The sequence below is a fragment of the Dysidea avara genome, chromosome 2 (assembly GCF_963678975.1).
Source record: "Dysidea avara chromosome 2, odDysAvar1.4, whole genome shotgun sequence".
In the NCBI taxonomy this organism is placed as follows: domain Eukaryota; kingdom Metazoa; phylum Porifera; class Demospongiae; order Dictyoceratida; family Dysideidae; genus Dysidea; species Dysidea avara.
Genome location: NC_089273.1, coordinates 10444178 through 10459345, shown reverse-complemented (window position 1 = coordinate 10459345; position 15168 = coordinate 10444178). Strand labels below are relative to the sequence as shown.

General features: G+C 39.1%; 1 protein-coding gene across 1 annotated transcript in view; it reads right to left on the bottom strand.

Annotated features, from left to right (window-relative positions):
* LOC136247800 (uncharacterized) overlaps window positions 1-15168 on the bottom strand; it is a 133458-nt gene that overhangs the window by 9906 nt on the left and 108384 nt on the right. Inside the window, exons 17-21 of the mRNA XM_066039624.1 lie at window positions 9071-9271; window positions 8881-9018; window positions 8621-8824; window positions 8426-8563; window positions 8170-8376 (exon numbers count right to left, since the gene is read on the bottom strand). Of these exons, the coding sequence (XP_065895696.1) occupies window positions 8170-8376; window positions 8426-8563; window positions 8621-8824; window positions 8881-9018; window positions 9071-9271 (888 nt within the window). The remainder of the gene's footprint in view (window positions 1-8169; window positions 8377-8425; window positions 8564-8620; window positions 8825-8880; window positions 9019-9070; window positions 9272-15168) is intronic.

Below are 15168 nucleotides of genomic sequence, written 5' to 3'. Positions count from 1 at the left end.
AAAGCTTTTTTGCCAAGGATGCCGGGAAGAGTTACCCCTCAAAAAGAGCAGTATTGAGTATCACTTAAAATCTACTAAACATGCTAATGGAAAGAAAAAGCTGCAACAAAGGAATGTTAAAGACTCAGACATTGCACAATCTCTGCAAAGGTATAATGCAGAAGCTCATGGGCGAGGTGAGACTCTTCCGGAACAACAGCAGGTTTTCCGAGTCAAAGTGGTCAAAACATTTCTTCAAGCGGGTGTACCACTAAGTAAGGTTGACCAGTTTCGTAGTCTTTTTGAGGAGACAGGCTATCGCCTTACAGATCGCAGATTTATGTTTGACCTTATTCCTTTTATTTTAGAAGAAGAAAAGGCACGTATTAAGCAATCACTCCAGGGTCAGTTCTTGAGTGTCATTTTTGATGGTACCTCTCATAGTGGAGAGGCATTAGCAGTCTTAGTGCGCTTTGTAAATGATTCTTTTGAAATTCAACAGCAGCTTCTAGCCATCCAACTGCTTTCAAAATCTCTCACTGGGGAAGAAATTGCACACGAATTGGTACAAGTGCTTTCAGTGTTCTACAGCATTTCTTCCAGCCATCTTATTGCTGCTATGCGAGATAGAGCATCTGTTAACAGTGTAGCAATGAGGACATTGAAGATTGTTTACCCTAATGTAATAGATATTGGATGCTTCAGCCATGCTTTTGATCGTGTTGGAGAGCACTTCAAAGTACCAACCCTGACTGAGTTTATTGGTAATTGGCTAGCACTTTTTTCACATAGCATTAATGCCAAATTTCTATGGAAACAACAAACAGGAAAGACAATGGCATCGTATAGTGCTACCAGGTGGTGGAGCAAATGGGAAATTTTTAAGCAAATAATGCTCCAGTTTGGTGATATCGAACCATTCCTAAGTGAAAATACAGACTTAGGCCCTGCATCTCGTCCAAAGTTACTAGCTATTTTAACTGACCGTGAAAAGCTTGAACACTTAAAGCTTGAGCTTGCTGCTGTTATTGATTGGGGGGAGGTGTTTGTTAAGGCTACATATAACCTTGAAGGAGATGGGCCACTGAGTTTCACAGCTTATGAAATAGTACAGACTGTTGTTGCAGCAGTCAGGGCAGCTCATACTCCAAACACTGAAGCTGTTATTCGCAGTATCACTACTCAATCAACTGCACAGCAGAGGCATCGCAGCTATGCTCGAAGCTGTATGCAACCAGCTCTAGATTACTTTCAAGAACTGCTAGATTCTTCCTTAAAGGAGCAAATTTTAGTTTTTAAGGCTGTGAGAGTTTTCAATCCGCACAAGATAGTAATGCTTAAGCCAGATGTTTCTCATGTAAATGCATTGCAGGTTGTTCCCTTCTTTAAGGATGACGAGCTTGAAAATTTGAAGGCTGAACTTCCTTCTTATGTAGCTAAGGCGGATGGTATTAGTGATGAACTTGCTGCTCTGGAATGGTGGAAGCTCAATGCAACTGATTTGCCTTTATGGTCAAATGCTGTAAAGAAGGTCTTGACCATACAGCCCTCCTCGGCTGCTGCAGAAAGGGTGTTCTCACTATTGAATTCAGGATTTGGTGACCTACAAGGAAATTCACTAAAGGATTATATGGAGGCATCAATCATGCTAAGATACAATCACTAATATCTAAACACCATAGTGTATGTAAACAGTGCTTATTGATTATTACATGTAATTATTATTATTACATTGTACACCAACTATGGAGCAAAATAGATTGTTGACAAGCAAAATATTGAGCAAAATAGGTAGGTAAAAAAAGAATTGCTGGAAAGAAAAATAGGTGAGAAAAAAAGCAAAATAGACTCATCCCTAGTAATTTGTTTGTAGCTGAACTCTCTACAAGTTGATTTGTGTGTAGCTGATCTCTCTGCAGGTTGATTTGTTTGTAGCCGATCTCTCTACAGGGCAATTTGTTTGTAGCTGATCTCTCTACAGGGTGATTTTTTTGTAGCTGACCTCTCTTCAGGGTGATTTGTTTCTAGCTGATCTCTCTACAGGGAGATTTTTTGTAGCTGACCTCTCTTCAGGGTGATTTGTTTCTAGCTGATTGCTCTACAGGTTGATTTGTTTGTAGATGAACTCTCTACAGGGTAATTTGCTAGTAGCTGAACTCCTTACTTTGTGTCTAGTTTGTAGCTGATCTCTCTACAGAGTGATTTGTTTGTAGCTGAACTCCTTACATTGTGTGTAGTTTCTAGCTGATCTCTCTACAGGGTGATTTGTTTGTAGCTGATCTCTCTACAAGTTGATTTGTGTGTATATAGCTGATCTCTCTGCAGGTTGATTTGTTTGTAGCTGATCTCTCTACAGGTAATCTGTTTGTAGCTGAACTCTCTATAAGGTGATTTGTTTGTAGCTGATCTCTCTGCAGGTTGATTTGTTTTAGCTGAACTCTCTACAGGGTGATTGCTTGTAGCTGAACTCCTTACATTGTGTCTAGTTTCTAGCTGATGTCTCTACAGGGTGATTTTTTGTAGCTGAACTCTCTTCAGGGTGATTTGTTTCTAGCTGATCTCTCTACAGGTAGATTTGTGTTGATTCGTTCATTGCTGATCGCTCTAAAGGTAATTGATTTGTTGCAGTTGAACACCCTGCAAAGTGTTTTGTTTGTAGCTGATCACTCTAAAGGGTAATTTGTTTGTAGCAGAACTCTCTCCACAGTGACTTGTGTGTAGCTGAATTCTGTGTAACTGAATTCTCTAGAGAGTGACTTAATTGTAGCTGAATTCTCTACACAGTGCATGACTTGTTTATAGCTGAACTTTCTTCAGTGTGACTTGTAATGTTCTGAATCTCTATAGTGGTATATTTGCTTAACTCTCCACATGGTGACTGTCTTCTTGCTGAACTGTCTATAAGATTAACTGTCTGCAGCCGAACTCCCTACAGAATAACTTGTGATGTAATAAAATTCTATAATGGAGTAAATAAATTAGCCGAATGCTCTATTAGGGTGACTGTTCTATTAGAGTATCTCGATCTCGCATTTGCTACACGGAGTTGGCTTTCGAATCATAACTCAGTGGTTTGTAATCCGATTCTTCTGTACTACTGCAAGGACTTTCTATGAAGATTATTCCAGCTATACATCGATTTTCAGCTCATTGCTCTAAGCGGTTTGCCTAGTAGGCGTGAAAACTAATACTTTTTTATTCATAAAAATCGATCGCGTAATTGTGACACAGGTTGGGTTTTGTGTCATATCTCCGTGGTCTTTATCTCGATTCCTTTCAAACCACCAAAAGGCACTCCTACGATGGTTACTCCATCTACATAGCAATTTTCAACTCATTCCATGAAGCGGTTTACCCTGTAGGCGTGACAACAAATCGATCTTGTTTTACGCGAATAATCGGTCATAACTCCTGAGCCATTCATCGGATTTGTACCAAATTTGATGCTAGGATTCGCCTTTGGACTCCCTTTCTGTGTGCCAAATTTCAAGGCGATCAGAGTACGCGTTTGCTTGTTATAGCAATTTTTGCAAGTGTGCGAAAAGACGAAGAAGAAGAAAAAAGAAGAAAAAAGAAACTTTGGCAGCTCGTATCTCGGAAATGGCTGGAGCGATTTCCTTCAAATTTGGAATGTAGACTCCCTTGGCTGGCGGGCAACTGTTTAGCAAATTTGGTTCCAATGAGATAAGTGATCACCGAGATACAAAGGTGTGAAAATGACATTTTCGTTCTTCCTGTCAATATACTCACGGTGTGGCGCGCCGGCTTCTTGGGCCGCACGACACACTACCATGTGTCTTGATACGCACGACACACTACCGTGTGTCTTGATATATCAAGACACATGGTAGTGTGTCGTGCGGCCCAAGAAGCCGGCACGCCACACCGTGAGTATATTTACAGGAAGAAAGTAAACGTGATTTCACACCTTTGTAGCTCCGTGATTCCTAATCCAATTGAAACCAAAGCTGCTACAGAAGTGCCAGCTAGGTAGGGGAGTCCACATTCCAAAGTTGAAGAAAATCGCTCCATCCATTTTCGAGATACGATTGGCCAAAGTTTGGTTTTTTTTTCTTCGTTCTTTTCTTCTTCTTCTACTTCTTTTCGCACGCTTTGCAAAATTCTCCATAAAACACGAATTAGGGCTGCAATCAGGTTGAAATTTGGCACACTTAAAGGGCTCATAAAGGCGAATCTCAGTACCAAGTTTGGTAGGAATCCGATGAGCATTCACCGAGTTATGACCGATTATTTACGTAAAATAAGGTCGAAGGTCTGTCACGCCCACAGGGTAAACCGCTTGAACGAATGAACTGAAAATTGCTATGTAGATGGAGTAACTATCGTAGGAGTGCCTTTTTGTGGTTTGAAAGGAATCCAGTTAAAGGCCATCAAGATATGACACTAAACCCAACCTGTGTCACAATTACGTGATCGATTTTTATGAATAAAAAAACTATTAGTTTTTACGCCTACTAGGCAAACCGCTTATAGCAGTGAGCTGAACATCGGTGTGTAGCTGGAATAATAATCATAGAAAGTCCTTGCAGTAGTACAGAAGAATCGGATTACAAACCACTGAGTTATGATTCCACAGCCAACTACGTGTAACATATGCGAGATCGAGATACTCTAATAGAACAGTCACCCTAATAGAGCATTCAGCTACAGATATATCGCTGTAGTGATTCAGAAGAATCAGAACATTACAAGTCACACTGAAGAGAGTTCAGCTATAAACAAGTCATTCACCCTGTGGAGAGTTTGGCTACACTCTCTAGAGAGTTCAGCTACAAACAAGTCACTGTGGAGAGAGTTCAGCTACAAAGAAACTACCCTGTAGAGAGTTCATCTATACAAACAAGTTAACCTATAGAGACCAGCTGCAAACAAGTAACCCTGTAGAGATTTCAGCTACAGACAAGTCACTTTATAGTTTATGCAATGCTCAGCTACAAGTAAGTCACTCTGTAGAGAATTCAGCTACATACAAGTCACTCTGTAGAGAATTTTGCTACAAACAAGTCACAGTGTAGAGAGTTCAGCAACCAAAAACCACCTGTAAAGAGTTCAGCTATACAAACAAGTTACTCTGTAGAGAGAACAGCTAGAAACAAGAGAGAGCTCAGTTAGAAGAAGTTGCCCTGTAGAGATCTCAGCTGCAAAGAAACCCTGTAGAGAGATGAACTACAAACAAATCACCCTGCAGAGTGTTCAGCTATAAACAAATCACCCTGTAGAAAGTTCAAGTACATACAAATCACCCTATATAGAGTTCAGCTACAAAAAAAATCACTCTGTAGAGAGTTCAGCTACAAAGAAACCATCCTGTAGAGAGTTCAGCTACAAACAAGTTACCCTACAGTGAAATCAGTTTGAAACAAGAGATTTCAGCTACAAACAAATCAACCTGTAGAGAGTTCAGCTATGAACAGATCACCCTGTAGAGAGTTCAGCTATACAATTCACCCTGTAGAGAGATCAGCTAGAAGAAGTCACCGTCTACAGAGATCAGCTAGAAGCAAGTCACCTTGTAGAGAGTTCAGTGACAAAGAAACAATCCTGTAGAGAGTTCAGCTACAAATAAATCAACCTATAGAGAGATCAGCTAGAAACTAGACACAATATAGGGAATTCGGTTACAAGCAAATCACCCTGTAAAGAGATCAGCTACAAACAAATCACCTTGCAGTGAGTTCAGCTACAAACAAATTACCCTGTAGAGAGATCAGTTACAAACAAAACACCGTGTAAAGACTTCAGCTACAAACAAATCAACCTGTAGAGATTTCAGTTACAAACAAATCACCCACTATAGAGAGATCAGCTACAACCAAATCACCTTGTAGGAAGATCAGCTACAACCAAATCACCCTGTAGAGAGTTCAGCTACAAACGAATCACCCTGTAGAGAGTTCAGGTATAAAAAAATCACCCTATAGATAGTTTTGATACAAACAAATCACCCTGTAGAGTGTTCAGCAAGATAACAGTCACCCTGCAGAGACATCAGGTTACCCTATAGAGAGGTCAGCTAGAAGAAGTCACCTTGTAGAGAGTTCAGCAACAAAGAACCAACTCTGTAGAGAGTTCAACTAGAAACTGGTTACCCTATACAGAGATCAGCTATATGTAGCAACAAGTCATCCTGTAGAGAATTCAGCTACAAACAAATCACCCTGTAGAGATTTCAGCTACAAACAGATCATCATCCTGTTGATAGTTCAGCTATAGATACAAGTCACCATGTAGTAGGAGAAGTCACCTTGTAGAGAGTTCAGCTACAAACAAATCACCCAGAGAGTTCAGCTATGAACAGATCACCCTGTAGAGAGTTCAGCTATACACGTCACCCTGTAGAGAGATCAGCTAGAAGCAAGTCACCTTGTAGAGAGTTCAGCTACAAAGAAACCATCCTGTTAGGTGATTTACTGTAGAGGGTTCAGTTACAAACAAATCATCCTGCATAGAGTTCAGCTGCAAATAAATTACCCTGTAGAGAGTTCAGCTACAAACAAATCACCCTGTAGAGTGTTCAGCTAGATAAAAGTCACCCTACAGAGAGATCAGGTTCCCTATAGAGAGATAAGCTAGAAGAAGTGATCTTGTAGAGAGTTCAGCTACAAAAACCCACTCTGTAGAGAGTTCAGCTAGAAATAAGTTACCCTATAGAGAGATCAGCTAGAAACAAGTCACCCTGTAGAGATTTCAGTTACAAACAGATCATCCTGTAGATAGTTCAGCTAGATACAAGTCACCTTGTAGAGAAATCAGCTAGAGGAAGTCATCTTGTAGAGAGCCAGCTAGAAACAAGTCACCTTGTAGAGAGTTCAGTGACAAAGAAACTATCCTGTAGAGAGTTCTTCTACAAACAAATCGCCCTGTAGAGAGTTCAGATGCAAACAAATCACCCTGTAGAGAGTGCAGCTACAAACAAATCAACCTGTAGAGAGTTTAGCTACATTTCAAGTCCCTTAGTAGAAAGATAAGCTGCGAACAAGTTATCCAGTAGGGAATAATAGACATGTAATAAATATATTTATATAATTACTAATAAAATCAAAAACAGTTGAAGTATTAAAAATCTGCTCTGTCTTTTTATTCTTCCTGTGGTAAAGAAATAGGATAGGTTAAAAAAGCCCCAAAGTCAGCCTAAGGCCAGCTTTGAGGTGTACAAATACAAAAAGAAGTGCTATCTAATCAAAAACAGCCAAGCTGTAAATAAGGGCACAAATTCACCTGGATTGTCGTTATTAAAAGTTTTACCATTAACCTACCATCACAGCCATTTCTTGGCCACCACCTTGGATTTCACATCTTTTTTCACCTTGGCCTTTTTAGGGGCCGCACCTTTTTTTACAGCTTGATTAGATTATACATTCCAGAATACTGGAAAACAAAAATTACTCTATACATGTATTTATTTATAACATCACAAAAGTGCATACAGGGAAAGAGATACGGTGTTGTTTAGGTGTTAAGCCATCTTAAAAGATGCCTTTAGTGGTGGTATAGCACCCATGCGTTTTTGTGCAGTTGCTCTCTAATCATTTGAGTTATCCTGCACAAACAGGATAACTATCAAGCTTCATGCTGGTATGGTTAATGATCTACAGAAAAGTAGCAAATTCAGCTACTCCCAGGCAGATAGGGCCCTTGTACACCTAACAACTCCAACCACAATCAGTCAATAGTGGTGGACAATCAGGTATGGTGTAGTGATGAAGCAAAACGAGTGGTTGGTTCGTATGCACAAAGGTGAGTGAAGTAAAGTAATATGTGCTTTTTTCATTGTACTAATAGTTATGCTTGATGAGCGCATGTGGACGGACATGAAGCTCCTACATTATGTAGCTAGAGGTTTGTCCACTGTGTGAGCTTTGTAATTTCATGTGGTCCATGGCTAAAGATAACAATGTGGAATTACAAACTGAAAGAGTTCTCTGCAGGATGGAATTCATGTTCCATATGAAAGATTTGCACACTTAAATGGTGACTGGAAATCACACCACCCAAAGAGACTTAAGTTAATCCATGAACACTCATGACAGGGTATTTATTAGGTACACACACTGTACAAAATACACCTCAATAATATTAATTGGGAAGATTTGTTAAGCAGATACACCTAACAACCAGACTTTGCAGTATGATGAATCAAGAAGAGGTATATTAATATTAAGAACTTACGTTTTGTATCTATAATATTTACAGTAGTTTGATACGGTGAACTGATGTTAACACCAGTGGGTAGTGAGGATGGATCAATGGTGATATGAAACTCTTCATCAACCTCCACTAAGTTATCAATAGAAATGTTAATATCAAATGAAACATTAGTATTTCCAGCTGGAAACGTAACACTGTATGGTCCAGTATCATAATCAACACCTCCTCCTGTTACAGTATTGTAATTTATCATAACCTTCACCTATTCCATACTCACCAGTAGCTGATCCATCAGTAGTTAACACTTGTACAGTGATATCAGTTGTTGATGGGTCACTGAGAATTAGTACAATTGTAACTAATCCATCATCTTCATTGATAGTATGTGTTGACTGGTTGAAAGTAATGGTTGGAGCTACATGCATAAAATAGTAACGATCTCATATTCTCATTGTATTATCAACTTACGTACCTTCATCATCAAGGATGGTCACACTAGCAGAATTATTATCAACACTTATTGATAAACAGGTTGTCATCAATGTTATAGTAATATCAAATGTCTCATCATCTTCGTGTATCATATCATTAATAATATCTACACTATATAATGATGATGTCAACCCAGCTGGTATGAGGAGCAGTGATTGTTGTGTTACATTATAATCTTCTCCACCTGTGAAAGATATGTACATTAATAATATTATGTAGTCATTGGGTTAACAATATTACCAGTAGTTGTCCTATCAGTGATAGTGACTAGTACAGTTACATCTTGTGATGTTACTCTACTAAGTGTAACGCCCACTAGTAATCGACCATTAATTTCTGATACCGAATATTCTGTTTGGTTCAGTGATATTACTGCTTCTGTGAGTGAAGAAAGAGATTAGTTTAAACTACATTGTAATGCTCCACTCACCATCATTATCCATTATAGTCACATTACTACTGATAATATCTCCAATAGTAACTCCACATGTGGTAACAGACTCTATAGTGACACTGAAGACTTCAAAACATTCTACAACATCATTATCAATAATGTTTATTGTAAATGATTGTGTTAATACTCCAGCAGGAACATCAAATGTAATCCTTGTTCCATTGTAGTCCTGCATACCTACCAACAAAATAAGTATGTAAACTGATTGTTTCATGTTGTCGATAAAAAATTTCAGGAGGAAAGTAAGCACAATGTGCAGCTTTGGAGCTTCTTTTTCTTTACTGCAGAAAGAAGGAAGAGATCAAGAGATGAGTTCTTTTGAGAGTATTTCCATTCTTGCTTATAAGATGCAAAACTAATACTGTATGAAAACTATTACATGAACTCTCTCCTACACATTGGCTGGCTTTGTAGCAAAAATCTCAGCTTCTTTGTACAGTATATATCACATGTCATCCTGTCGAGAGGTCAGCTGCAAACAAGTCGTGTTGTAGAGAATCCAGCTACATTGGAAATCACTATGTAGAGAGTTTAGCTATGTACACTGTAGCTAACTCTCCACTTTTAGACTTGTTTATAGCTGAGCTCTCTACAGTGTGACTTGTTAGTGGCTGAAAACTCTACAGAGAAACCTGTTGTAGCTGAACTCTCTACAGGAAGACTTCTGCTGTGGGTGAACTCTACACAGGGAAATTTGCTTGTAGCTGAACTCTCTACAGATTGACTTGCTTGTGGTTGAACGTTCCACAGGGTAAATTGTTTGTAGCTGAAATCTCTAAAGTGTGCCTTGTTTACCACTACACTCTCCACAGGGTGTATTTGAACTCTCTACAAGGTGACTTGTTTGTAGTTGAACTCTACAGGTGACTAGTTTGTAGCTGAATTCTCTACCAAGTGACTTATGTGTAGCTGACCGCTCCACAATGTGGCTTGTTTGTGGCTGAACACTGCACAGAGTGATCTGTTTGTATAGCTGAACTGTCTGCAGGTGAATTGTTTGTAGCTGAACTCTCTACAGGTGACTTGTTTGTAGTTGAACTCTCTACAGGTGATTTGTTTGTAGTTGAACTCTCTATAAGGTGACTATTTGTATATAGCTGAACTCTCAAATGGGTGACTTGTTTGTGACTTGTTCATAGCTGAAATTTCTACAGGATGATTTTTTTGTAGCTTAACTCTCTATGTACATGGTGACTTCCTCATAACTGACCTACAGGGTGACTCTTTACAAGGTGATTTGATTACAGCTGATCTCTCTACAGAGTGACTTGTTCACAGCTGATCTGTCTACAGAGTGACTTATTTGTAGCAGAACTCACTACATATTTCTCCATATGTGACTTCTAACATTGCTGACACTACATTGTGACATTTTGTAATTGAAGTCTCGACAAGGTGGCATATTTGTGGTTGAACACTCTACTGGGTCACTGATCTCTATTCAGGTTGACTTGTAACATAATTATATAGTTGAACTATCTACAGGGTGACTTGAAACATAGCTGAACTCTCTACAGAATACCTTGTTTTGTAGCTGAACTCTATTCTCTACTGGGTGACTTTTAATATACTGCAGCTGAACTGACCTGTTACATAGCTGAGGGAGATTTGATTGTAGCTGAACTCTCCACATGGCAACTTGATTCTAGTTGAACGATCTAGTAGAGTGTTCTATTACGCAGCTGGATGTTTTGATAGGTGACTGCTCTTTGACCATCAGAGTATCTTTATCAAGCATTTGCTGGTTGGCTTCAGTTCGTAGTCTAGCTCTACTTGTAAACCACTGAAATGCCTTTCTAAAATTAAAATCATTAATCTACCTATGTAAATATACCTTTGATCAGTAAGTGTGGCAAGTGATAGTTTTTCTACTAATATAACTGATCATGCGTTTCTACACATGGTTGGCATTTTTGTAATAGCTTAGTGCAGTTGCTTTCAAATTACAAAACGTTTTCACTATGATGGTTACACCATGTACAGACCGATTTTCAAATTACAGTGTCAGTTCATGACAAAAATCACTTTTGCATCTTTTTTTTATAAAAAAGCTCATAATTCCCTTGTTTTTTGTAAGATGTGTATGAAACTTTGACTGTAATATAATCTAATCAAAAACAGCCAAGCTGTAAAAAAGGTGCGGCCCCCATAAAGGCCATGGTGAAAAAAGATGTGAAATCCAAGGTGGCGGCCAAGAAATGGCTGTGATGGTAGGTTAATGGTTACATTTTAATAACAACAATTCAGGTGAATTTGGTGCCAAGACCAAGCGGCACAAAATTCACCTGAATTGCCGTTATTAAAATGTAACCATTAACCTACCATCACAGCCATTTCTTGGCCGCCACCTTGGATTTCACATCTTTTTTCACCATGGCCTTTATGGGGGCCGCACCTTTTTTTACAGCTTGGCTGTTTTTGATTAGATATCACTTCTTTTTGTATTTGTATACTGTAAAGCCGGCCTATGGCTGGCTTTGGGGATTTTTTAACCCATGTGTTTTTTTCTTTACCACAGGAAGAAGAAAAGAACTTAAAGAAGAATTTTAGTACTTCAATTATTTTTGATTTTATTAGTAATTATACAAATTATATACATATATTTATTACATGCTCATTATTCCCCACAGGATGGTTTCTTTGTAGCTGAGCTCTCTACAGGTGATTTGTTTGCAGCTAAACTCTCTACATGGTGGTGTCTTTATAGCCGAACTCTCTACATGATGGTTTCTTTGTAGCTGAACTCTCTATAAGGTGACTTCGTCTAGCTGAACTCTCTACAAGGTGATTTTTTGTAGCTGAACTCTCTGCAGGGTGATTTGTTTGCAGCTGAACTCTCTACATGATGGTTTCTTTGTAGCTGAACTCTCTACAAGGTGACTTCGTCCAGCTGATCTCTCTACGGGGTGATTTGTTTCTAGCTGAACTCTCTACAGGTGAATTGTTTGCAGCTAAACTCTCTACATGGTGGTTTCTTTGTAGCTGAACTCTCTACAAGGTAACTTCTTCTCTACAGGGTGATTTGTTGTAGTTGAATTCTCTACAAGGTGGTTTGTATGAGGCTGAACTCTCTACATGGCGGTTTCTTTGTAGCTGAACTCTCTACAGAGTGATTTGTTTGCAGCTGAACTCTCTACATGATGGTTTCTTTGTAACTGAACACTCTACAAGGTGACTTCTTCTAGCTGATCTTTCTACAGGGTGAATTGTTGTAGCTGAACTATCTACAAGGTAACTTCTTCTAGCTGATCTCTATACAGGGTGATTTGTTTGTAGTTGAATTCTGTACAGGTGGTTTCTTTGTAGCTGAACTCTGTACATGATGGTTTCTTTGTAGCTAAACTCTTTACAAGGTGACTTCTTCTAGCTGAACTCTCTACGGAGTAATTTCTTTGTAGCTGAACTCTCTATATGATGGTTTCTTTGTAAATGAACTCTCTACAAGGTAACTTCTTCTAGCTGATCTTTCTACTGGGTGATTTGTTTGCAGCTGAACTCTCTACATGGTGGTTTCTTTGTTGCTGAACTCTCTACAAGGTGAATTCTTCTACCTGATCTCTCTACAGGGTGATTTGTTTGTAACTGAACCCTGTACAAGTGCGTTTTTGTGGGTGATCTCACTGCAGGTTGATTTGTTTGTAGCTGAACTCACTAAAGGGTGATTTTGCTTGTAGCTGAACTCCTTGCATTGTATCTAGTTTCTAGCTGATCTCTCTACAGGGTGATTTGTTTGTAGCCGATCTCTCTACAAGTTGATTTGTGTGTAGCTGATCTCTCTGCAGGTTGATTAATTTGCAGCCGATCTCTCTACAAGGTAATTTGTTTGTAGCTGAACTGTCTATAAAGTGATTTATTTGTAGCTGATCTCTCTGCAGGTTGATTTGATTTAGCTGAACTCTCTACAGGGTGATTTACTTGTAGCTGAACTCCTTACATTGTGACTAGTTTCTAGCTGATCTCTCTACAGGGTGATTTGTTTGTAGCTGATCTCTCTACAAGTTGATTTGTGTGTAGCTGATCTTTCTACTGGTTGATTTGTTTGTAGCCGATCTCTCTACAGGGTAATTTGTTTGTAGCTGAACACTGTACAAGGTGCTTTTTTGTAGGTGATCTCACTGCAGGTTGATTTGTTTGTAGCTGAACTCACTAAAGGGTGATTTGCTTGTAGCTGAACTCCTTACATTGTGTCCAGTTTCTAGTTGATCTCTCTACAGAGTGATTTGTTTGTAGCTGAACTCTCTATAAGGTGATTTATTTGTAGCTGAACTCCTTACATTGTGTGTAGTTTCTAGCTGATCTCTCTACAGGGTGATTTGTTTGTAATTGATCTCTCTACAAGTTGATTTGTGTGTAGCTGATCTCTCTGCAGGTTGATTTGTTTGTAGCTGAACTCTCTATAAGGTGATTTGTTTGTAGTTGATCTCTCTGCAGGGTGATTTTTTGTAGCTGACCTCTCTTCAGGGTGATTTGTTTCTAGCTGATTGCTCTACAGGTTGATTTGTTTGTAGATGAACTCTCTACAGGGTAATTTGCTTGTAGCTGAACTCCTTACTTTGTGTCTAGTTTGTAGCTGATCTCTCTACAGGGTGATTTGTTTGTAGCTGAACTCCTTACATTATGTGTAGTTTCTAGCTGATCTCTCTACAGGGTGATTTGTTTGTAGCTGATCTCTCTACAAGTTGATTTGTGTGTATATAGCTGATCTCTCTGCAGGTTGTTTTGTTTGTAGCCGATCTCTCTACAGGTAATCTGTTTGTAGCTGAACTCTCTATAAGGTGATTTGTTTGTAGCTGATCTCTCTGCAGGTTGATTTGTTTTAGCTGAACTCTCTACAGGGTGATTGCTTGTAGCTGAACTCCTTACATTGTGTCTAGTTTCTAGCTGATGTCTCTACAGGGTGATTTTATGTAGCTGAACTCTCTTCAGGGTGATTTGTTTCTAGCTGATCTCTCTACAGGTAGATTTGTGTTGATTCGTTCATTGCTGATCGCTCTAAAGGTAATTGATTTGTTGCAGTTGAACACCCTGCAAAGTGTTTTGTTTGTAGCTGATCACTCTAAAGGGTAATTTGTTTGTAGCAGAACTCTCTCCACAGTGACTTGTGTGTAGCTGAATTCTGTGTAACTGAATTCTCTAGAGAGTGACTTAATTGTAGCTGAATTCTCTACACAGTGCATGACTTGTTTATAGCTGAACTTTCTTCAGTGTGACTTGTAATGTTCTGAATCTCTATAGTGGTCTATTTGCTTAACTCTCCACATGGTGACTGTCTTCTTGCTGAACTGTCTATAAGATTAACTGTCTGCAGCCGAACTCCCTACAGAATAACTTGTGATGTAATAAAATTCTATAATGGAGTAAATAAATTAGCCGAATGCTCTATTAGGGTGACTGTTCTATTAGAGTATCTCGATCTCGCATTTGCTACACGGAGTTGGCTTTCGAATCATAACTCAGTGGTTTGTAATCCGATTCTTCTGTACTACTGCAAGGACTTTCTATGAATATTATTCCAGCTATACACCGATTTTCAGCTCATTGCTCTAAGCGGTTTGCCTAGTAGGCGTGAAAACTAATACTTTTTTATTCATAAAAATCGATCCCGTAATTGTGACACAGGTTGGGTTTTGTGTCATATCTCCGTGGTCTTTATCTCGATTCCTTTCAAACCACCAAAAGGCACTCCTACGATGGTTACTCCATCTACATAGCAATTTTGAACTCATTCCATGAAGCGGTTTACCCTGTAGGCGTGACAACAAATCGATCTTATTTTACGCGAATAATCGGTCATAACTCCTGAGCCATTCATCGGATTTGTACCAAATTTGATGCTAGGATTCGCCTTTGGACTCCCTTTCTGTGTGCCAAATTTCAAGGCGATCAGAGTACGCGTTTGCTTGTTATAGCAATTTTTGCAAGTGTGCGAAAAGACGAAGAAGAAAAAAAAACGAAAAAAAAACACGAAACTTTGGCAGCTCGTATCTCGGAAATGGCTGGAGCGATTTCCTTCAAATTTGGAATGTAGACTCCCTTGGCTGGCGGGCAACTGTGTAGCAAATTTGGTTCCAATC